The sequence below is a fragment of the Monodelphis domestica genome, chromosome 3 (genome assembly GCF_027887165.1).
Source record: "Monodelphis domestica isolate mMonDom1 chromosome 3, mMonDom1.pri, whole genome shotgun sequence".
Taxonomy (NCBI): Eukaryota; Metazoa; Chordata; class Mammalia; order Didelphimorphia; family Didelphidae; genus Monodelphis; species Monodelphis domestica.
The window spans coordinates 165,159,187-165,183,319 of record NC_077229.1 but is presented as its reverse complement, the minus strand read 5'-3'; the positions used below and the strand labels follow the sequence as shown (position 1 = coordinate 165,183,319).

General features: G+C 34.6%; 1 protein-coding gene across 39 annotated transcripts in view; it reads left to right on the top strand.

Annotated features, from left to right (window-relative positions):
• RIMS2 (regulating synaptic membrane exocytosis 2) overlaps nucleotides 1–24,133 on the top strand; it is an 821,462-nt gene that overhangs the window by 763,911 nt on the left and 33,418 nt on the right. Inside the window, exon 1 of one of the 39 annotated variants that reach the window (XM_007488196.3) lies at nucleotides 20,296–22,057. The exons of the other annotated variants lie outside the window; for them this stretch is intronic. Within the exon in view, the coding sequence (XP_007488258.1) occupies nucleotides 21,916–22,057 (142 nt within the window). The 5' untranslated portion in view covers nucleotides 20,296–21,915. Of the gene's footprint in view, nucleotides 1–20,295; nucleotides 22,058–24,133 lie in introns of those variants that run through there. 39 annotated transcript variants of the gene reach the window in all.

The window sequence follows — 24,133 nt, the reverse complement described above, 5'->3', positions numbered from 1 at the left end:
AGTGGAATTTATGGTAGTTTATTTACAATATTTATAATAGAAGGAAGATATGAAGGAATGAGAGCGAGAGAAAAACTTTGGCTTCTTCTTGTACCAGTTAGAACCCCTAAGCCTCAGCCAGGGGAAGAGAGTTTCAAGAAGATGGACCTTACCTGGAGCCTTCAAGCCTCTAGAAAGGTGGGGTCACTAAGTTAGCTTTTCACTCACCAACATGGACAGTCTAAAAGAAGTCTGGGTGTCTGCCTTCAGGTCGCTCCTCAAGGGTCTGTCTTCCAGTCGCTCCGAGTCAGTGCCAGAATGAATGATCTCCTTCTGCCTTTTGGTCCTCTTTTTAAAGATATTTTTCACTTGTGTCACCTCCCCTAAATTTCACATCTACCAATCCACAGCAGACGCTTTTTCTCCAGGACCACCCATTCTTTAGTTCTCACCTTCTTTGGTTAGATTTTCTCAAGAACTGCCCACTCTTTAGTTCACACCTTCTCTGGTTAGATTATATCTTTTTGGGTTATTTACACCTCTTTTGGTAAGTTCACCTTTTGTAGTTACTTAACACCTTTTTGTAGTTAAAATCTAAAAATAGATTGTAGCTTACAATTCTAGCTTCACTATAAAGAAGAGCCAAGTATCTTCATTGCTACAATCAAGAGATAGCTAAATCCAATTTTCACAATGCTTAACTAGAGATGTGTAAGAGATGGGTAACAAATTCATTGTTGAATAGGATTTAGAGCTGATAAGGACAGTTGTGATTGTGATACTGTTTGATCCTCCACAATGGCAATTTCATTTACTTTTGTGTTTGTACTGCTTATGCTTCAGACACCTACTTAAGAAGGAAGGAAATAGGTATTTATTTAAGTGCTTCCTACGTGCATAGTTTGGGCACCTAGGTGTCACAGTTAATAAAGTGCTGGACCTGGAGTGAGGATGACTCCTTTTCCTAAGTTCAAATCTGACCTCAGTCACTTATTAGCTCTGTGACCCTGGGCAAGTCACTGAACACTGTTTGCCTCAGATTCCTCATCTGTAAAATAAGCTGGAGAAGGAAATGGAAAACCATTCCAGTATCTTTACCAAGAAAACCCCAAAATGGAATTACAAACTGTCAGACATGACTGAACAACAAAAATGGGCCAGCCACTTCTAAGTGCCTCCCATGGTACTAAGGACTGGTATACAAATAGAAAGACAATTCTAGACCTCAAGAAGTTTATATTCTAGAAGAATTGTATAGCTTAGTAAAAAAGGAGTTGGAAGGGGACTTGGTTTTAATGTCAGGACACAGCTAGAAAAGACCATGCCATGTTTTAGGACAAGGTTCTGTCTTCCCAATGAAGCCTTCTCCTTGCTCCCTTTGAGCAAGTGAGTGGGGCAGAGGGGAGGGAGAGAGTTTGAAACAGAAGAAAAATGCATGAAAACAAAACATATAATTTCAACATGTAACTTTCAAACCTATCCTACTTGTCTATTTTCTTCTTACCTTCCTGCTCTTCTCTGATATTTATTTGTTTGTTTGTTTTAAATGTATCTATTTAATTAATTTAGAATATTTTCCCATGGTTACATGATTTATGTTCTTTTGCTACCCTCCTCCCTCCCCCACTCTGGGAGCCAATGAACAATTCCACTGGGTTTTACATGTATCCTTATTCAAAACATATTTGCGTATTATTAATATTTGCAATAGAGCAATTATTTAAAGTCATAATCCTCAATCATATCCCAATCAAACTATGTGATCAAGCAAATATTTTTCTTCTGTGTTTCTACTCCCACAGTTCTTTCTCTGAATATGGATAGTGTTCTTTCTCATAAGTCCCTCAGAATTGTCTTGGATCATTGCATTGCTGCTAGTAGAGAAGTCCATTATGTTCAATTGTGCCACAGTGTATCCATCTTTGTGTGCAATATTCTCCTGGTTCTTCTCCTTTCCCTCTGCATCATTTTCTGGAGGTCTTTCCAATTCTCATGGAATTCCTCCAGATCATTATTCCTTTGAGCACAATAGTATTCCATCACCATCAGATATAACAATTTTTTCAGCCATGTCCCAATCAATGGACACTCATTTTATAATTTTTTGCTACCACAAAGAGCAAGCTATAAATATTTTGGCACAAGTCTTTTTCCCTATTATCTCTTTTGGGTACAAACCCAGCAGTGCTATGGCTGGATCAAAGGGCAGGTAGTCTTTTAAAGCCCTCTGGGAATAGTTCCAAATTGCCTTCCAGAATGGTTGGATCAGTTCACAACTCCACCAGAAATGCATTAGTGTCCCAATTTTGCCCCATCCCTTCCAACATTTATTACTTTCCTTTCCTATCATATTAGCCAATCTGGTAGATGTGAGGTAATAGAGTTGTTTTGATTTGCATTTCTCTAATTATGAGAGATTTAAAACACTTTTTCACGTGCTTATAGTTTTGATTTCTTTATCTGAAAACTGCTTATTCATGTTGCTTGTCCATTTTTCAATTGGGGAATGGCTTGATTTTTTATATAATTGATTTTGCTCCTTATAAATTTGAGAAATCAGACCTTTTTTAGAGGTTTTTGATATAAGCATTTTCCCCAATGTGTTGCTTCCTTTCTAATTGTGGTCATATTGGTTTTGTTGGTACAAAACCTTTTGAATTTAATGTAATCAAAATTATTCATTTTACATTTTGTAATATTCTTTCTCTCTTCTTGGTCTTAAAATTCTTTCTTTTCCTATAAATCTGACATATACTACTCTATGTTCACCTCATTTACTTATAGTTTCCTTCTTTATATTTAAGTCACTTACCCATTCTGAATTTATTTTGACATAGGGCATGTGATGTTTATCTAAAACTAATATCTCCCATACTGTTTTTCAATTCCCAGCAGTTTTTGTCAAATATCAGGTTTTTGCCCCCAAAGCTGGGATCTTTAGATTTATCATATACTATCTTGCTAAGGAAAATTACCCCAAGTATATTCCATTGATCCTCCCTTCTGTCCCTTAGACAGGACCATATTGTTTTGATGACTGGTACTGATAGGCCCCCATCCTTTACACTTTTTATTGGTTCCCTTGATATTATTGATTTTTTGTTTTTCCAAATGAACTTTGTTACAATTTTTTCTAAATCAATAAAAAAGTTTCTTGGTAGTGTGATAGGTATGGCAATGAATAAGTAAATTAATTTGCATAGGATTATCATTTTTATTGTAATAGCTCATTCTACCCATGTACAATTAATGTTTTTCCAATTATTTAGATCTACTTTTAATTGTGTGGAAAGTGTTTTGTAGTTGTGTTCATATAATTCCTACATTTGGCTTGGCAAATAGATTCCTAAATATTTTATATTGTCTAGGGTGATTTTAAATGGAATTACTCTAACTCTTACTGCTGAGTTGTGTTGGAAAGATAGAAATGCTGATGACTTATATGGGTTTATTTTGTATTCTTCAGTTTTGCTAAAGTTGTTGCTAATTTCCACCAGTTTTTTAGCTGATTCTCTAGGATTCTTTAAGTTGACCATCTGCAAAGAGTGATAGTTTACTTTTTTTCTTTACCTATTTTAATCCCTTCAATTTCTTTTTCTTCTCTAATTGCTACTGCTAGAGTTTCTAGTACACTGTTAAATAATAGAGGTGAAAATGGGCATCCTTGTTTCACTCCTGATTTTATTGGGAAGGCTTCTAACTTATCCCCATTGCAGATGATGGTTACTAATAGTTTTAAATATATGCTATTTATTATTTTTAGGAAAGGCCTATCTTTTCCTATACTTTCTAGTGTTTTCAATAAAAATGGGTATTGTATTTTGTCAAAGGCTTTTTCTGCATCTATTGAGATAATCATGTGATATCTTTTGGTTGGTTGTTGATATGGTCAGTTATATGAATGGTTTTCCTAATATTAAGCAATCCTTGCATTCCTGGTATAAATCCCCCTGATCATAATAATCCTTGTGATTACATGCTGGAGTCTTTTTGCTAGTATTCTTTATAAGATTTTTGCATCTATGTTCATTAAAGATATTGATCTGTGGTTTATTTTCATCATGAAAGGAATTTGGTAAAACTCTTTCTTTGCCTATTTTGTCAAATAGTTTGTATGGTATTAGGATTAGTTGTTCTTTAAAAGTTTGATAGAATTGACTTGTGAATCCATCTGGCCCTGGGGATTTTTTTCTTAGGAAGCTCCTTGATGGCTTGTTCAATTTCTTTTTCTGATAAAGGATTAAGTATTCTATTTCCTCTTTTGTTAATCTAGGCAAATTATATTTTTGTAAATATTCACCCATTTCACCTCAGCTGTCATATTTATTGCCACATAATTAGGCAAAATAGTTCTTAATAATTACCTTAATTTTCTCAACATTAGAGGTGAGGCCATCATTTTCATCTTTGATACATTTAATTTTATTTTCTTCTTTCCTTTTTTTCTGTTAGATTAACTTGCATTTTGTCTATTTTATTTGTTTTTCTTTTAAGTATCAGCTCCTAGTCTTATTTATTAATTCAATAGTTCTTTTACTTTCAATTTTATTAATTTCTCCTTTGATTTTTATGATATCCAATTTAGTTTTTATCTGGGAATTTTTAATTTGTTCTCATCCTAGATTTTAAATTTGTAACCCCAATTTATTGACTTCTTCCCTCTCTTATGTATTGATATATGCACTTAGGGATATAAATGTTCCCCTGACTACTACTTTGGCTGTATCCCATAGATTTTGATACATTGTTTCCTTGTTGTCATTCTCTTTAGTGAAATCAATAATTGTTTCTATCATTTGTTCTTTAAACAACCAATTTTGGAAAATCATATAATTTAATTTCTAATTAATTTTTATTTTTTCTCTCCACATACCCTTACTAATTATTATTTTATTGCATTATGATCTGAGAAAGTTGTATTCATTATTTCTGATTTTTTGCATTTGTTTGCAATGTTTTTATGCCCTAATTCATGGTCAGTCTTTGTGAATATATGTCGTGCTGTTAAAAATAAGGTATATTCCTTTTTATTCCTATTTATTTTTCTCCCTATATCTATTAACTCTAATTATTCTAAGAATTCCTTTACATCTCTTCTTTCTTATCTATTTTTTGGTTTGATTCATCTAGATCTGATAGAGGAAGTTCCAGGTCTCTCACTAACCCACTAATATGATTTTATTATCTATTTCCTCCTCAAGTCCCAATAGTTTCTTCTTTAAAAATTTGGATGCTAACATTTGGTGCATACATGTTGAGTACTGATATTTCTTTATCGTCTATACTGCCTTTTATCAGGATTACTTATCTGTTTAATTTATTTATATTACATATATATACATATATATGTATAATTTTAAATATATTTTATTTATCAGGATAATTACCATCCCTATATCTTTTAATTTGATCTATTTTTTAATTTGAATTTGTCACATATCATGATTGTGACTCCTGCCTTCTTTTTCTCATTTGATTCTGTAAGAAATTAAATTTAGGTTTTATGTTAAATATTAGAGTTCTAAAGTAATATTATAGTTGCCAATTTTTAAATATATTATAACTTAAATCAAAAATGACTTTTAGTAGCTTTATTTACAAAAAGGTAGAAAGTGAAAATGGAAAAGGTAGCTAAAGAGACAGGTTTTAACAAGCTTACTTTTAATTCTGGTCATTTATTTAGGAATGCTTGGAAATCTTCTGTTTTGTTAAATGTTCATACTCTCCCCTGGAAGAATATAGACAATTTTGATGGATAGGTGATCATTGGTTGTAGATCCAATTGTCTTGTCATCCTGAATATTATATTCCAAGCTTGGAAGCCTTTTAGTGTAAACCTTAAAATTTTCTTAGACTTATGAATGTTGGAAATTTCCCCATTGGGAAATTTCATACTTGAAAAATTCCCTACTGATAGTAAGAACTCTATTGGAATGTGAAACTCCTTGGAATGGGAGGATCCTTCTCCTCCCTACTTAAGACTACTTTAGGACAGAAACAATGGAAAGGGCTTTGACCTATGCTTAAGCATAGAACAGGAAGTTCTTTGAGTCATGATTGATTTTAGAATTGATACAATAGAGATACTTGGAATGACAGAACCAGGTCTTGGAACTTACAATCTCCACTCTACTCAGACTAACAGGATTTAGGAAGGGCTGCAGCAAAGATCAAGATTTAATTATTTGAGAATATGACCTTCAACAGACATGTGCAAAGGCCATAGACCTCGGGGAGGTCCTGGGTTAAGCTAGAGCCACCACTGGCACAGGGGAGACATCGACAGTGATTGGTAGATGTGAGAACTGAGGGGAGGGGACTTAGATGGTTTCCTTAAAGATAGCGGGGTCTGAGGACAGAGGGAGGAGGTTTTGCTCTGAGAGGTTTTGCTCTGAAGGAGTCTGAGAGGAGAGAGGTCCTGGAGGGAGAGCTCCTGGAGAGATCTGAGAGGAGGGCTTGCTCTGAAGGAGGCTGGAGGTGGAGGCCTCTGAGACTGTTTCTCCATTTTGGTCACGTGAGTGATAGGGACTGATCTCTTTTCTTTGCCTTAGCTATCTAAGGGCTTGGGCCTTTGGCCCAGCCTAAGCAGAGGGGGTATTAAGCCCTATTCCCTTCTCTCCTCTTTCTCTCTCTCTCTCTCTCTCTCTCTCTGTCTGTCTGTCTCTCTCTCTCTCTCTCTCTCTCTCTCTCTCTCTCTCTCTCTCTCTCTCTCTCCCTCTCTCTCTCTATCTCTAATACCTTTCTTCCTCCTGTTTGTAATTAAAAACTCCATAAAAAATTGACTGCTGACTTGAGTTTTCATTTAGGAATTACATAGCTGAATTCCTTGGCGACCTTAAATTAATATGTATCAGTCTTTTAAAGTGATTTCCATATCACATTAGAGTGGAGGCTGCCAGATCCTGGGGAATCCTGACTGGGGCTCCTTGATATCTGAATTGTCTCTTTCTGGTTTCTTGCAATATTTTCTTGTTAGCTGGAAAGCTCTTGAATTTGTCTATCAAATTCCTGGGGGTTTTCTTTTTTAGGATTTAATGTAGGGAGTGATCTGTGTGTGGACTCTTTCAGTGTCTATTTTGCCCCCTTGTTCAAGAATATCAGGGCAATTTTCTTGGATAATTTCTTATAATATGATGTCAAAGATTTTATTTTTCCCAGACTTTCAGGTAGACCAATAATTCTCAAATTGTCTCTCCTGGATCTGTTTTCTAGTTTTTTTTTCTCTTTTCAATGAGATATTTCATGTTTTCTTGTATTTTGTCATTCTTTTGCCTTTGCTTTATTAATTCTTACTGTGTTGTGAGATCATTAGCCTCTACTTTCCAAATTCTAGTCTTTAAAAACTGGTTTTCAGATATGATCTTTTGATTGTACTTTTTGGTTTGGTCTGTCCTGCTTTTCATGTCTTCCAGCAGGTCAATACTAGTCTCCAATTTGCTTATTATTTCATTTGGTTTCTGTGCCTCTTTTTCCATGTGGCCAATTTTATCTTTTAAACTGCTATTTTATTTTTTAATAACTTTCATTTCTTTTTCCCACTTTTCTTCCCATTTTTCTTCTCTCTGTCTTACTTGGTTCTTGAATTACTTTTTGAGTTCCTCGAGTTTGTGGCCAATTTCCTTTTTTTTTTTGAAAGTTTGGATCTATTTGCTTGTTTGTCACTCTCTGTTGTTGCTTCTGTATTTTGCTCTTTTTATCCAGGGCCAAAACCTTTTTTTGCTGATTATTTCATTTGCTACTTGTGGATTGTTGTTCCTGCATGTTGGTGGACATTGCTTTCTTAGCTTCTGTCTCACAGGGCTTTGCCTTGGTAGTTCTTTGTGTAGAGTACTTTAAATCATTTTGCCTTGAGGCTTTTTTTTTCTAATCACTGCTGCTTCTGCTATGGCCAGCCCCACTTCTGCCCAATCTCTGAGCTCTGCTGCCGAGGCTTAGCACTCTTTAGCCTCAGATCCCAAGTCTCATTGCCAAGACCTTGCACTGCCCTCAGGGGTAAGTCTCAGCCAGCCCTGAAGAATTTAATTATTGTCTGGCCCTTGCTCTGACTCTGGCTTGGTAGGTGGTATGGGGGAGTGGTGATAAGCTCACAATTTGATAAGTATACTTTTGCCTCATTATAGAACCTCATGGAAGAACCCTTTTATTCATCTGATTTTGATGTCTGTCCTTTTGAGATACTTTGTATGATGAGTTGTAAGGAGATTTAGAAAGTTCCTGCTACTCTGTGGCCATCTTAACTCTGTCCCTCTCTGACATTTATTTTAAAATGCTTCAATGTTCTTTTCTTTCTATTATCTTTCTTTTTTCCCAACTCTACTGTTAGTATCATCTTCTCTCTCTCTCTCTCTCTCTCTCTCTCTCTCTCTCTCTCTCTCTCTCTCTCTCTCTCTCTCTCTCTCTCTCTCTCTCTTCCCTCAGGATTTCCTCTAATGGAAAGAAAAACAAACAAAAACAACATTCTGATAACAAATACGCAGCCAAGAAAAAAAAAACTACATCATCTTTAAATATTTAAAAACATATTGGTCTACATCTCCCTGTCAGGATATCATCATTGGTTCTCTAAAGTCATGACTAGTCATTTTGTTGATTAGATTTCTTAAGTGAAAGTTCTTTTTCTCTGCAATTTTATTACTGTATAAATATTTCTCCTGATTCTGCTTATTTTACCCTGAATTCACATAAAATTTCCCTTATTTCTCTGAACCTGTCCTTCTTTTTTTTCATTTTTGGCAGTATAATACTTTCCTGTACCATAATCTTTTCAGTCATTCCACACATTATGGGCATCCTTTTAGTTTCTGATTCTTTTTGCTATTCCAAAAAGAACTGCTATAAATATTTTTGTACAGAGGTCCTTGTCTTCTTTTTTTGATGATTTTGATTTATAAGCCAATAATGGAATTGCCAAGTCATAAAGTACACACAATTTAGTGACTCTGAGGGAATAAATCCATATTGACTTTCATAATTACAATGGTGGATTACCCAGTCCCTGGGATTTTGAAAACTGTATCTCCCTATTTCACCCAGATTGAAAATTCACTGACCACTCACAGTTCTGACTCCACTGGTGGTGAGCAAAGCTTTAAACTGCTTTATTTCTGTAAGTGTACTATAGCATAGAACTCCTAACCTCAAAGGATAGACCAGATTCGGGCACCAAAAAAGCAGGAACTATAGGCAAGGTACCATCATGCCTTTCTAGTATGCTTGTTATCCTGCTTCCCATTTAACAAATAGATTTCTTCCTTTTTTAAATCATCTTTGTCAATCTGATGATTGTGAGTTGGAAACTTAGAAATGTTTTAATTTACATTTCTCATATTATTAGTGATTTATAGTATTTTAGGATGACTGCTGATGGTTTAGATTTTTTCCTTTGAAAACTACCTGTTCATCTCCTTTGACCATTTTTGTAAGATATTATATTGTCATTCAGTTATTGACTAAATGGGTCTAATATACTGTATTATGAGTTTCAGTAATTTAATGAATAGTTTTGCTATTCAGAAAAATATGCAATTGAGGGGAAAATGTTGGTCCTGTAATTTAATGAGAGAAAAGGATAGCAGATGGATAGCCCTCATGCTTCATTGATATCCATACAAAGGGAAGTGAGAATGAGGAAAGCCTCTAGCATATTAATTATATTCTCTTTGGCAGTTTTGGGAGAGGACATAGATGTGAGTTAGATATAGACAGGTAAACAAGGATAGCTTATGATCTGTTTCACTGGAGAGATTACCAACACTGATGAATAATGGAGTTTTCATGTGGAGTTTTCATGTGTATTTGATTCAAGGAAAGGTTATAGTAAAATGTAAGGAACTGGGTCATTTTGTGGAAGGCAGACTTTACCAAAGAAACTAGAGCTGAACCAAATGAATAACTATAAAAGAACACAGGGAAAAGAGTGGTCAGAGAACCCCAGCCCCTATCATCCATAATTGGAATAACCCTAAAATATTAGAGGAATTTATACCAATGTCCTCAGTTCTTCCAGGCCTAAAGATTTTTTAGTTATTTGATCCCCCTAAAATAATCTTTAGAGAAAATATCTAGGTTTTATCATGTTCTTAGTATATATAGACTAAGAATCATACAATATTAAATATGAAAAGAGATCTCAAAATTGTATAGTCCTATCTTTGCCAGTATTAATATCCTTTATAATATTTCTCAACTCATGGTTATATATACCTTACCACATAATGTTTGACCAGAGTGAAAGTTAAATGATTATTGAACTTGTTTACTCGCTTTGTTTATTGTTAAATAAATCATGAGTATGGATTTGGTTTCCCTTGCTAGAGTTTTGGAGATGGATATGAGAGAAAAAAATGATTTAGAATAATTATCTTGAGTGTAGGTTGAACCAGAGAAAATATTGTTAGGAGAGAATGGTACCTGTAAAAACCTGAGCCAGGAAAAACACCAGGGAATTATTTGGCAGGGGTATACCTGCAATTTGAATTTTCAGTTGAAGTATCAGCCAAAGAGATTACTTTAATTAAAATACATTCCAAAACTGATATACTTTCATTTTTAATTGTATGGAGTGACTAAGAGATTTTCTACACTGGAAACTTACTTTTTTTAAAAAAATTGAACTGATTTTTTTTCTGGGAAAGATAAACATGCATGCATACTCCCTGCTTTAAGCCATGCTCAGAATTCTCACATTATGGCATGATGTTTCTCACAGCAAAAGATTAGATGAAGCTGTCTTAAGTTGTCTTAGAAAGAATCTTGTCATTTATTTCATTCTGGAAAATTTTATATCAATAACCAGAATACATTTACATAATTAATATATAGTGTTGAATCAGTCTATTGATGATTAATTACTTAGTTTTGTTCTCTAGTTATCTAGGTTATAAAGGATTCAAACTATTTAGGTTAATAAATATTCTTTTTTTTTTTAAAGCCTTACCTCCTTTCTTGGAATCAATACTGTTCATTGGTTCCAAGACAGAAGAATGGTAAGGGCTAGGCAATGGGGGTTAAGTGAGTTGCCCACGGTCACACAGCTGGGAAGTGTCTGATTTGAACCAGATTTGAACCCAGGACATCCTGTCTCTAGGCCTGGCTCTCAATCCACTGAGCTACCCAGCTGCCTCTTAATAAATATTCTAAAAAACAAATAGAAAACACTATTCATAAACAGAGGATAAACTGTGGGAGTAGGAAAAGCAACTGCCTGACTACAGCGGTTGAGGGGACATGACAGAGGAGAGACTCTAAACGAAACTCTAATGCAAATATTAACAACATGGCAATGGGTTCGAATCAAGAACACTTGTGATACCCAGTGGAATCATGCGTCGGCTATGGGGGTAGGGGGGAGGAAAAGAAAATGATCTTTGTCTTTAACGAATAATGCTTGGAAATGATCAAATAAAATATTATAAAATAAAAAAAAACAAATAGAGCTATTTTCAGAGCTAAGGCCTGAAGATATATAGTCTGAATGGCCTTTGACATGGCCTTATATGCAAACTTCATATATCTATACTGTTACTTCCTTGAAAAACTTGTTACAAAAGATTTGTATTGCAGTGACAGACTGCTTTTTTTTTATTCTAATAGAAAATAGCCACTTAAATAATATCCTTTCATTTTAATGGCTTTAGTTTCTTCATTAGAAATTCTGTGCATCTATGGAGATAAGAAAATCAATACCTCTCTCTATAAGAATTTTTTATTGTTCGATCATTTTCAGTCATGTTCTATGCTTCATTACCACATTTGAGGGTTTTTTTTGGCAAATGTACTAGAGTGGTTTGGCACTTCATTCTCTAGCTCATTTTATAGATGAGAAAACTGAGGAAAATAAGGTTAAATGACTTGCCCAAGGTCACACAGCTAGTAATTGTCTAAGGCCAGATTTCAACTCAGAAAGATTAATCTTAAATTTAAATAAAAATTTCACTTAAATGAGTTGGCAAAAAGTTTTCCTTTAGAATAGCCCTCTCTGCCACCTCTTCCACCATGTTCCCATTGTGATTACAATGCAGAAGGGGTCTCCTGGAAAGGCTGCATTCCCTATGAGCATGTGTACTTATGGAGTGGTGTTGTATTATCAGTAGATGCAGGGAAATAATTTTTTCCCCTCCTCCTCCCTGGATCCTGCTTTGAGGGCTCCACCTGCTAGCTAATCAGAAAGTCTGGTTTTCCATTTGTGTGTTTTGTTCCTTATTACAATTCAAAATTACATTAAGACAATTTGGACCAAACATCTTAGCCTTTATTTTATCTTATAAAATAGAGAAAAGAATAATAGATTTGTAGTCAAAGAACCCAGGGATCTGAATCCTGTGCCATGCACTTGTTATTTAAAACATGTTTCAGTAGGTGCATTTGAATATATTTACTTTTCTTTCTAATTCAATATATTTTATTTCATTCATTTAAAAGCATTCTTCTATATTTAAAGAAAAATTAAAGGTTGTTTTGAAAAAAAATTTATATTGATTTCCCCAGACTGCCAAAAGGGCCATTGATACACACAAAAAGGTTTTACATGAAATTTTTCCTAATCCCTCTGACCTCTACTTTTCTTTCTGCCAAAGCTAATTTTTATTTCTTGGTATATATTATGTACATATTTCTATATGTACATAATACCTTCCCCATTAGAATGTAAGTTCTTGAAGGCAGACACTGTTTTACTTTTGTCTTTATATCTACAATACTTAGCCCATGGCTTGACACAGAAAGCACATAATACATGTTTATTGATTGAATGATGACTTTAAACTAACTAATCAAATCTTTTCCTTTTCTTGTAAAATTTTTGAGTTTTTTCTTCTGTGATTAAAATTGTCCCTTGTACCTTACCTTATTAGTATATAAATTCATCCGATGTGCAGGCACTATAGTTTCGTTCTGGATATGACAGCTTAAGAGGGATATTTATAAACTAGAGAACAAATTGACCAAATTAGTGAAGTATTGAGTTCAGATCATATGAAAATCAGCTGAAGAAATGTGTGGTAAAATAGATAGAATGGTGGACACAGGGCAAGAAAGATGAAAAATCCAATTTCTGCCTTTAAAACTAACTGTATGATGTTCTTCATCTGTAAATTGAAAAATTATACTTAATAGCCTCTAATGTACCTTTTAGCTCTTCCTCTATAATCCTTTGATTCTATTATTTGGGGAAATGAGGAGAAGAAGAGAAGAGGTGAGAAGATTCATTTACTGTAGGCTGTCTATGTTTGAAGATATTTGAAGAGTTATTATATCATGTAAAATAAGGGATTCAATTTGTTTTGTTTGGCCCCAGGAAGAAGAACCGAAAGTCATGGGTGGAAGTTGCAAAAAAGGAAAATTTGGCCCTTTTCCAAAAGAAACCAATGCCTGAGAGGGTTGTGGATTACTAGTCAATAGATATCTTCTAGCAAAGGCTGGATGACCACTAACTGAATATGTTATCTTAGATGGGGATTTCTTTCAGGTCTAAGTTGAACAAGATCACTTTTGAGGTCCTTTCCAACTTTAAAATGACTTGATTCTATGATTACAGAGTGAGAATAGGTTGGTATAAGCCTAGATTAGAGTGCTTTTGGGGTCCGAGGAAGATGGACAAAGAAGGTAGTCATTGCTTTCATTTTTATTTCTCTCTTCCCCATAGAATAAAACATATTAGTATTTAGAGTGCCATGGAGGGAATATATAATGGCTACAAGTGTGTGGACAATGGCAAGAGTATGTAGCTAGAAAATGTCTATTTGAAATGTTATGAAAATATAAATGAAAATAAGCAGTTATGAGTTTCTTACTCCTTAGGGATATATTTAATAATCTGAAAATTAATCAACAAGCTTTTATTCAGTTATAACCAAATGGCAAGCATTGTGCTAAGCATTGGGAAGACAAAAAGAAAAAGGCCCTGCCCTGAAGAAGCTTATATTCTCATGGGGAGCCTATATGTATTTACAGAATTTTTTATACAGGATACAAATAGGATAAATGATTGGTAATTAGAGAAGAGAAGGCAATGGGGAGACCAGAAAAGGTTTCCTCTAAAAGATGATGCTTGAGCTAGCTGTGTTGTGCCTGCTGTGGGCCAAGACTGCACTGTGCCATTATAAAGCTTGGGAGATGGGCTGGAATGCCATGTGTGAGGGACAGCAAGCACAGCATAGAGGAATCATAGAATTCAGAACTCAGAAGACTGGGAACAAAGGGGTCAAGTGGAGAACAGCTTTAAATATTAAACAAAAGTGTTTTATTTTATTTTATCTTATTTTTTATCCTGGGGGTAATAAGGAGCTACTGGAATTTTTTCAGTAGGAGGTCAGACTTGTGCTTTCAGAAAATCACATTTACTACTTGTTATTCACTTCTCATTAGTACCTCAGTACCCTCTGATCCTCTGATTGGAGGGCTGGAGGGCAGAGTAGAGAATTCTTCCCAAAGCACCCATTTAAAGAGGGCTCTCAGACCAGCCATGCCTTCGTTTTCTACCCTGCAGTCCTTTCTTCATAAGGGGCTCCTTCTTCCTTTGCCCTCCCTCCCTTTCCAGCCTCTCTTTTGGGTGCCATCTTCCTTCTTTAAATTACAAATTCCTTGAGTGCAGGAACTGTCTTTTCTCTCATTTTTGTAACTCAGTTCTTCACAGTGTCTGGCACAGAGTGGGCACCTAATGAATGTGTAGCTTGTCCTTCCTCATTAGAATGAGAGCAGGCTTGAGCATGGAATCCAGTTACTGGGTTATTGCAGTTATCTGCCTGTGAGGAGGCAGAGGCCTGAATGAGGGGATGAGCACATGGATGGAGAGGAAGGACAGTTAAGAAATGTCAGAGTAGCAGAAAGGGTTTGGTGACCCATTGGATAAATGGATTAGTCAGCATGAGGAGCTGAGTACACAACTGTAACCCCGGGTGCCTGGGGTTTGGGGCAAGCACTGCTCTAGGAGAGGGGCAGAGGAGAGAGTGAATTCTGTTCTGGACATGCTGAACTTGAGAAGCCAACTAGACATCCATTTGAAATATCCAGGAAGCAGTTGGTGATACAGACCTGGAGCACAAGAGAGAAACTGAGCTTAGGTTTGGGAATAATCACCCTAAAAACGATCCTCGAACTCCTGGGAGGTGAGGAGATCATCATATATCATGAGAGAAAGAAAGAGAAGAGGGCCCAGGACAGAGCCTTTGGGAGATCCACAGTAACTGAGCATAGAGGCAACATCCAGCAAAGGAATATAAAGAGAGAGGAAAAATGAGGGAAAGGCCATTGCCCCAGCTAAAGCTACAGAGGGCAGGGGAATGAGAACTGAGGAAAGGTCAGATAAGTGTAGCAATTAAGAGATTACTAGGAATTTTCAGGAGAGAAGTTTCAAAATGAAGACATGGACCAGATTAGAGAAGGGGAAAGGGAAGAGAAAGGAAAAAGAATTTATTAAGCACCTGCTCTGTGCCAAGGACTGTGCTAAGTGTTTTACAAACCTCTCAGGTGATCCAGTATTGATATTATTTCCATTTTCAGAACAGGAAACTGAGGCAAACAAAAATTAAATGAGTTTTCCAAGGTCTCAAAGCTAGTAAATATCTGTATAGAAACTCCAGTTTTCTGACTCCAGGCCCCATGTTCTATACATTGCACTGTTAGAAGTGGAGGGATTTATTATAGATTGCTTTTTAAAAGAAGTTAGAAAGGCCATTGCTGTAATCTGACCCCAGCCACCAACTGTGTGATGCTGGGCAAGTCACTTAATCCCTGCCTAAAACTGGAGAGGGAAATGGCAAACCCCTCCAATATATTTTTGCCAAGAAACTGCAATGGACAGTTGGTCAATGGGGCAAGGAAGAGTCTGACATAACACAACAAAAACAAAATAAATGTTTATTTACTGACTGAATTAGCATTTTTTCCATGAAAGAACTATCCTTAATGTACCAGTTTTATATATATATATATTTTTTTAATTTTTTTTAATTTTGGGTTTTTTTTTTGTTTGTTCTGATTCTATGATGTCCTTGGTATAAGGCAGAAGAGACAAACACACAACTGTCCCAATAAGTGCTGTCCAAACAAAATTAAAATGTAATTATGAAATATTTAACAAAATAAATAGAAATACAACAGAATATTTTATATTGTTAATATGTGGTTTTCTAAGTTGAAATGCCACCCGCAGGGATTATTTAGGGTTTAGTGACTTATATCAATTTAAGTTTCATGCCAGTGGTATAGCAAATTCCTGGCAACTATAGCAAACTCCTGGGAACTAACTTTCTGTATATGTAAGAAATGTGATGTGTATGCAGAGAATTCATTATGCAATCTGTATACATATAATTATGGGTTGTTATAAATATATATATATTTGTGTCAATAATGTTATAAACATAGAGAGAAAAATATATTTCAATTTTTTTGTTAAATATTTCATAATTGCATTTAGATTTGGCTTGGACAATACTCACTGGAATAGTCATGCGTTTGTCTCTTCTACCTTATACCAAGGACAACACAGAATCAAAAGAAAAAAAAATAAAAAGTAGTTCTATATTTTGTTTTTGTTGTTATGTCAGACTCTTCATTGCCCCATTGATGAACTGTCCGTGGCAGTTTCTTGGCAAAGATATATTGGAGTGGTTTGCCTTTGCCTCTCCTTGAGTGGAGAGATTATTTCATTTTTTGTATTTGTATCCTTAGTACCAATGTAGTTGCCTGCATAGAACAGACTCTCTTAATAAATAATTATTTAGTGCTTGCTATTATGCAATTAATCTATAAATACTTAAGTAGTTCTGTATTTTCATTGATATTTTCATTTTCTTATTGCAATCCAAATAGGATTACAGCCCATGATTGTCTACCTAACCTTTTTTGTAATTGTTTAAGGATCTTTGGTTGACATTAAAAATACTACCAATAGAGCATATGACCTCCAATTCTTGTTAAGTGATGAGGCCATCTTCTTTCTAACTTATATGTTTCTTTAATGATATCCTTTATACCACTTTTCCTTGTATTCTGTTTGTTATATGCAATTACTTGCTTATACACCTCCATGTACCTTGAAATTGTCTTCTGTGTTATTTTCAGTTTTGATCATTTGGAACCTATAGTGATACACTGCAAATGGGCAGTGAGTTGAGATAAACATTTTAAGGAAGGAAAAAGAAAGGATGGATTACATTTTTGTAATTTGGGGAAATAAAAAATGTATAACCCCAAGATTTTCCCTAAAACAAAGACTCTTCTTTTTATCATCACTATTTTTCTGGTGCTGTTATATAGCTTCCAATGTTGAAATAATATTAGCCACATTGATAAATTTTTTAGCTGTACCAACTCTAAAAGATTAACAAGTCATGGAGGAATTGCTCTCAGAGTCAGTCAAGAAAGTACCTTAACAGTGCATCCATGAATTATTAAACATATGTATATATCTCTATATGTAATGAACTTTAGATTTAGATTATTTTTATTAAAAGAATTATTTTATATGTCACATTTTCAGTTATACAAGTAGGTTTATAAACATGTTACCAGGAAAAATATTTTAATAACATAATTAAAGTATTATGGGATGTACAGATCCATCTCTGTATGATCTATCTTTGCTCCAAGTTAGTTTAACTTTGATCCTTTTTTTATTTTGGATGTTTTGATCTTGAAATCTTTTTTCCTGGCTAATTTTTGCCACTTCAGAAGGAAAATTTTTCTTTATTTTCTGACTCATTATAAAACTGCATTTGATTAATAAGGCAACTATAATTAACTTCAAATAGTAGGTCATAATGACTCTAAAATAACATTGATCTTCACATTATAAGGCCATATAAAAGTATGTCTTCTTTTCAAGAATATGTTGATGTTTTAGGGCACAGATAACAGTTTCTCATCTTTCAAATAATTTTATTTTTATTATATTTTGGCAGGCTAGATGCTATAGTGGTATAAAGAAAGGAAAATCAGTTATTTTGAAAAAATATATAAATACAGTGATGGTGTTATATAGAGAAACTCACTCTATATTATCCAGTCCTCCAAATTTTACTTTATCTAGGTTAAGTAAGTTACATCCCATGAATTCCTCAACTAGACTAAAGGCCTAAGAAAACTATTGTGGCTTACTTATATAATAACTTCTTCAGCCATTACTATTCCTTTTCATTCTCAAGCCTCGGTTTTTCAATTACATTTATAAACTGGGAACATTTTCACCTTTTTAGCCCCCACCCTTTCTAGTATTCTTATTTTGTTTTGTTTGCTTCACAAACTCATGATCTTTAGGATAAAACATCAGAATTAGGTGCCAAAGGCTCTTTTTGAAGAAATTTATCCCAAACTGTAAGAAAGTAGAGTAAAGTTAATATAGAAATTGTAGGTGGGAGTAATCAGACAGTTTCCAACATACAGGTTTCCATGGACTAATAATGATTGCCAGTCAGCTTTTACTTTTAATACCCCCAAGTAATAGCAACAAATTCAGAGTTTCAGGCTTCAGTTCCATTCAGAAATGATAAGTACTCACCTAAGGTTTCCCATTTTAGTTCAAGAAGCCTTCATTTACAATAGCCTCTGATTCATCTCAGGATTAGAACGAAAAGGGTCCTTCAAAATACCAAAGGCTCACACTCCCCTCATTTTATAAAAGAATAAGATAAATGCCAGAGAACTGAAGTGACAGAGGTAGTAAAAAAAAAAAAGTAGAAAGATTTTGATCAAGATCCTTTTATTCCACAGTTGTTTTTTCTTCTTCTGATATTCTGTGCTGCCTCTAGAAATATTCTTATGGACCACCATACAATTCCACTCTACTCCCATAGTCCCCAAATCCATTCTTCTTCTGACCAAAAATGATGAATTCACATCCACAAAAGTCTGATTTATTCAGAGAAACAATAAATAATAGAGACTGGATGACAAATCTCCTCTAAAATCAGAATTTTATTCATGTAAAAACAACATTTTTTACTTTATTATCCCACATTCCAATGTAATTTAATCATAATAAATTTTAATCTGCTAATGAAAGGTTGCAAAGTCCTATTTGTTCAGTCCAAAAAAATGTGATTATTCTTAGGGATATAATGTGCAATTATATATATACATATGTATATGTATATATATAATAAATTTGTAATTGGAAGAAATCAAAGAATCAGAGCTCTATAGATAGGAGGGACCTTAGAAGTCAGCCTTGCAATTTCTTATTTTAGAGATGAAGATTTTGAGACCCAGAGATGTTAATTAACTAAGTCTGGGTGGTAGTAGATAAATGAACACCCATCATATCCCACTCCAAATCCAGCATTCTGCCTGTGACATTATACTAAATATCTGTTTCTTCATCTGTAAGTTGAGAAGACTGAATATAATTTTCACCAAAGAGATTCTTTTATTTCTAAATTTTGTATCTCTTAATCCTTATACTATAGAAAGTAACATTGCCTAAAAGTTACATTTACTTAGGATGTATTTTATCTTCTAATAGTAATAATGTGATATAATTATGTATCTAAAAATAAATTAATTCACTTATTTTATTGGCATATGCACTTTTCAAAAGTTTGGATATTTAAAGAAGGTAAAATTATTAAGGGAAAAAATTAAAAATCTGAAGTGATTAGGACAAAAATTATGAAATATTTTAATTGGGGCACAAATATTTTTTGTGTTCCTGTTCTTTACCCTGATAGAATGCAAACTCTTTGGAGACAAAAACTTTTTTGGTGGTGGTGGGGCAGTAGGAGTGTCATATATTCAGTGCTTAGCATATTGCTTGGCACAAATTTGTAGTTCAAGAAGTATTTACTGAGTTTATTGAATAGAAATCACCAAAATATTTCTAAACTTGAATAATTGAGAAGTAGTATAATGCTATAATAAGTAATATTATTAAATTATAATTTTATGCAATGTATAAATTCATAATTTAATGATGTATTTATTGAAAGTAATTTAAATTTTTAATGAATAGAATTTTGGTCATTGATGTATTCTGTGAGTTTTAAGAGAAGCACATTGAGCTATTAAAATGTCAGTATACCTGGAGATGTCATATAAGAAATAAAGAGAGTTCTGCAGCTTCTTAGATTTAATACCCAATTTCATTAATAATGACCAATAAACTAAATATTTTAAAAATGTTTTTTGATGTCACTAGAGCTTCCAAATACATGGGAAGATGTTATTTCTTATAAGGATACCATGTTTCACATTTTATTTAGAGAGGACAGTGACATTGGATTTAGAATAATTTAATCTGGAGGGAGGAAATGACCCTAGATATAATTTAATAGTTAATTCAGGTAAAGAGTTATTGTAATGAAGATACTGATCTTTTTATCTCCAGAAAGAGAATTTAAATTAGTTCAAGCCTTCTCACCTCTCGCCTGAGCTTCTGTGTAACAGTACTCTAATTGGTCTTCTAATTTTATCATATTTATCTATCTGTCACTGTTTCCGTCTCTCTATTTGTCTCTGCCTGCCTCTCATGCATTTTTGTGAGTGGTATACCATCATAAAATCACTGTTTCTTTTTGTATATTTTGTATCCCTCTAATAAAGTGTTAGCTCCTAGAGGGCAGTGACTATTTCACTTTTGCGTTCCTATTTCCATTGCTCTAGTAGTCATTTAATAAATGTTTCTTGAATCGAATAAATTAAATATTAAAAAACCACTTCTCTTGCTAAAACTATAACACCTTTTATAAGATTTCATATGGCAAGGGGGAGTGAAAATCAACTTCTGGAAATCTGAAATAAAAAGATGATAATCTTGAATGGCTGGGCAAATTTCTTTCTGAATACAGGGAATTCAACTAGAATTTTCTACTGGAGTCTTTGATTTTATTTACACTTTTTTTGGTGACAAGTTAAGGCTGTAATGACAAATATATTTTTAAAAATTGATTTTCAAAATCATTATTGCATTCAAAAAAATTATTCCTGCTATGTCTACCTCCCCCTAACACATTGATTTTTAAAGGAGTGGTTTCAAAAAGCACCTGAGTTCTATGTTTATGTTTTTGGATAAACCTTAGTAAGCAGATATATAAGTCATTAACAGGAAATTTTTGTTATCAGGACAAGAAGGCAAGGCATTAAAACTGTAAAAGAATGAAAGGTACAACTAGGTGCTTGCCTAGATGTTGCCATTCTTCAAGCATGTTTGTGTGTCTATTTTTATTATCTTTTTTCCCTCAGTTTGACTTAATTTTTAATACAAAAAGTAGGAAGGGAATAAAGGAATAATTCTGAATTTTTGCAAAAACGGTTGAAATGTAAGGGTCTTTTCTGGATTGACAGGGAAAACTTTTACAATAGTTAAGCCATATCTACTTAAATTGTGACTACCATTAAAGGAGAATAAAATAAATTGTTTGGAATACTGCCTCTTCAATGTTTGTGGACACACGATATTAAGTAATTAAAAAAAAAAGTTTCCTAATAGGTCAGTCTTTTCTGAAGAGCCAGAAATGGAGCTCCTAATTATCTGTCTGCTCCAAGCAAAAGGAAAGGAAGAAGAGGAAGCAAGGGGGGAATCTCTGGAGGGAGAAGGCATCCTGGGAGCTGTTTTTCTGAGTCCTGTGGCTGCTGCTGCTATCGCTGCAGCCTCCTCCTTCTGATTGGCGGGGACAACAGCATCAGCATCCCCCCTACTCTGGAGAGAGGCGAAACACAGCTTCAGCCTCCAGGAGCCTATGCTCCCTCCTGGACGAGACCTCTGGGTATTTACCAAGAGGCACAGCAGTAGTCGTCCTTCCTTCTACCACCAAAGGGGCGAACCCAGTAGTCTTTGGATCTGGTCCTAAAGACACAGGCAGAGAACCTCTGCGTCCCGTGGCCACTTTCCAGCCTGGGTACAACCTCAAGTCCCCGGACCCCCGGTGCAGCTGCCGCCGCGCGCTAGCCGCCAAGACGCCTCGAATCTTGTACCGCGGGAAAAGCGGGGCCTCTACCAAGATGGGCCGGCAGGGATTAGGGGGCAGTGGTACCGCGGGCCGCTCCATGCAGCGCTCCCAGAGCCGGAGCAGTCTTTCCGCCTCCTTCGAGGCACTGGCTGGCTATTTCCCCTGCATGAATTCTCTGGAGGAAGAGGAAGGAGGTGGGTGAGATCCCCAACCCCATACTTCATCTCCTCCAGGAAGTAGGTGTTGGTGACTGGATTGGGGGAGGGGATGGAGTGGAGGGGACTGACAGACTACGGAAAATTAAAGAGTAATGATCCAATTACTCTGGCTTTGCTCCTCGCTTTCCCAAGGGAGAGACCTGGGCTGGGTAGGAGAACCCCTGGAGGTGCCCACTGGACTCCCCAAACCTGGATTGTGCTGGGAAAACGGGGCAGCAATTTAAATCCCTGGGAATTCTTGTGGAAACTGCCGGTTCCCCTCAGTCAAATGTTATTGCCAAGTGGTTTAAAGTAAAACAAGGGTGGAAATGAAAGAATGAATGTCTCTGAGTTGGTTTAGGCAGGTTAATATCCATCCCAAATTCTCAGCCTCGGATCCCTTTATTCATTGAAAACTACAAGAAAAACCTATAGGGCAGAACACTTAAGCAAAAATTCAAACTTTTAACCCCTCACCAAATTCAGCCAGATTGAAGTGATGTGGTGTGGCAAGGGTGAGGGAGCAAATGATAAATCGTATGATAGTTAATTGTACTTGTTATTGAATACCATATAATAGCAGGAAAAGTCTAAACTTTATTGTTGGATGAAGTGATATGCATTCGAATTTCAAGACACAGTAATCAATTATCTCATTATGACTGCCATATTGATTAGTCTAATGACCCCTAATATTTGTTGTTTCGATTCTCATGAAATTTATATAGCTGAAAAGTTGCTTTATTATATTATGAACAAAATTTCCCATATTTTTCTTAGCAAGTAGAACTGAAAATAGATTGAGTCAATAATTCACTCAATATTATATTGTGCATAAAGTAGGTGTCCACATACTGAGATTTATATACATTATGGTTATTAAAATTATCATTTTAGCATTTATACCTCATACAAAAGTTGTAAAATCAGTACCTACCCAAAATATTTATAGTATACTCTTTTCAGAACAGAAAAAAGTGAGTCATAATTGAGATTTAGATTTTCAAACTTTCATTCTTTTCCCTTTTGGACTAGTAGTAATACCTAAAAACCTATATTCTAAGGATTACTTTTGCTTGCTTTACTGGAATAGCTTAATTCTGTCTAGCTTCTTTCTATGAATTCTAATGAAATTGCATTGGTTTTAAATAAGTATCTGACAGACACTAGGATATCCCATTCTCTCAGAATAAATATACTTCCAGTTTAAATTTTCATTTGATTTTAATTTCACTGTAATTAATATCATAAAAGTTAACAAACATAACAAAAAGAATTAAAATGAAATGCAGAATTCTCTGTTTTGCTGAATTAACCTATTGGTATATTATCACTTATACACAGAGAATATATGCTTCCGTGGCATATCAGATCATTTTTGGAATCATTTCCATAAATTTTTTTTTCTTAAAATTGTAAATTAAGGAGACTGGATTATAAAATGCATCACAATGAAAGTTTTTTTGGACCAGCAAGAATTTTACACAAAAGTGATGTTTTCAAAATGAAAAGAGAAACCATTCTCTCTCAACCTTGCCTCATATGGACTAATTTCAGAGGAAATTCTAATAGCCACACTTAGAAAGCTGTCATCCCCTGAAAATTTTCTCAGGATGCTATGACAAAATATTTCAAAAACAGAGCATTCCTTTATAAAGAGGTTGGTGAGATCCCTGAGGTAATAACTAGGTAAAGATCAGGTGTAGGTTACCAATAGACTCTTTACTTGAACATTAGCAAAGTGACTCTAATTTTCTTCAAGTAAGAACATCCTATTACTATTTGTTTGATATGGCAACACTTCTATGCCTTTCTGAAAGTGCTGAATGAAATATATATTTTTTATATTTAAAAATATGTAAAACTTATTTAGTTTTTGAGACTTTAATGCTGACCCTTGAAGATAACCTCATGGCCTGTAATAGTGTTTTTTTACAAAGTAAAGGTGGAGATTCTTTGTCCTAAGAAGAAAGACAATTTTTAAACACATCTGGTCTTACTATTTTGATTGTCTTCTATTTGGTATAATATTTAAAATAAAAGTATACTTTTGTATCTTCTCCACATGTAGAA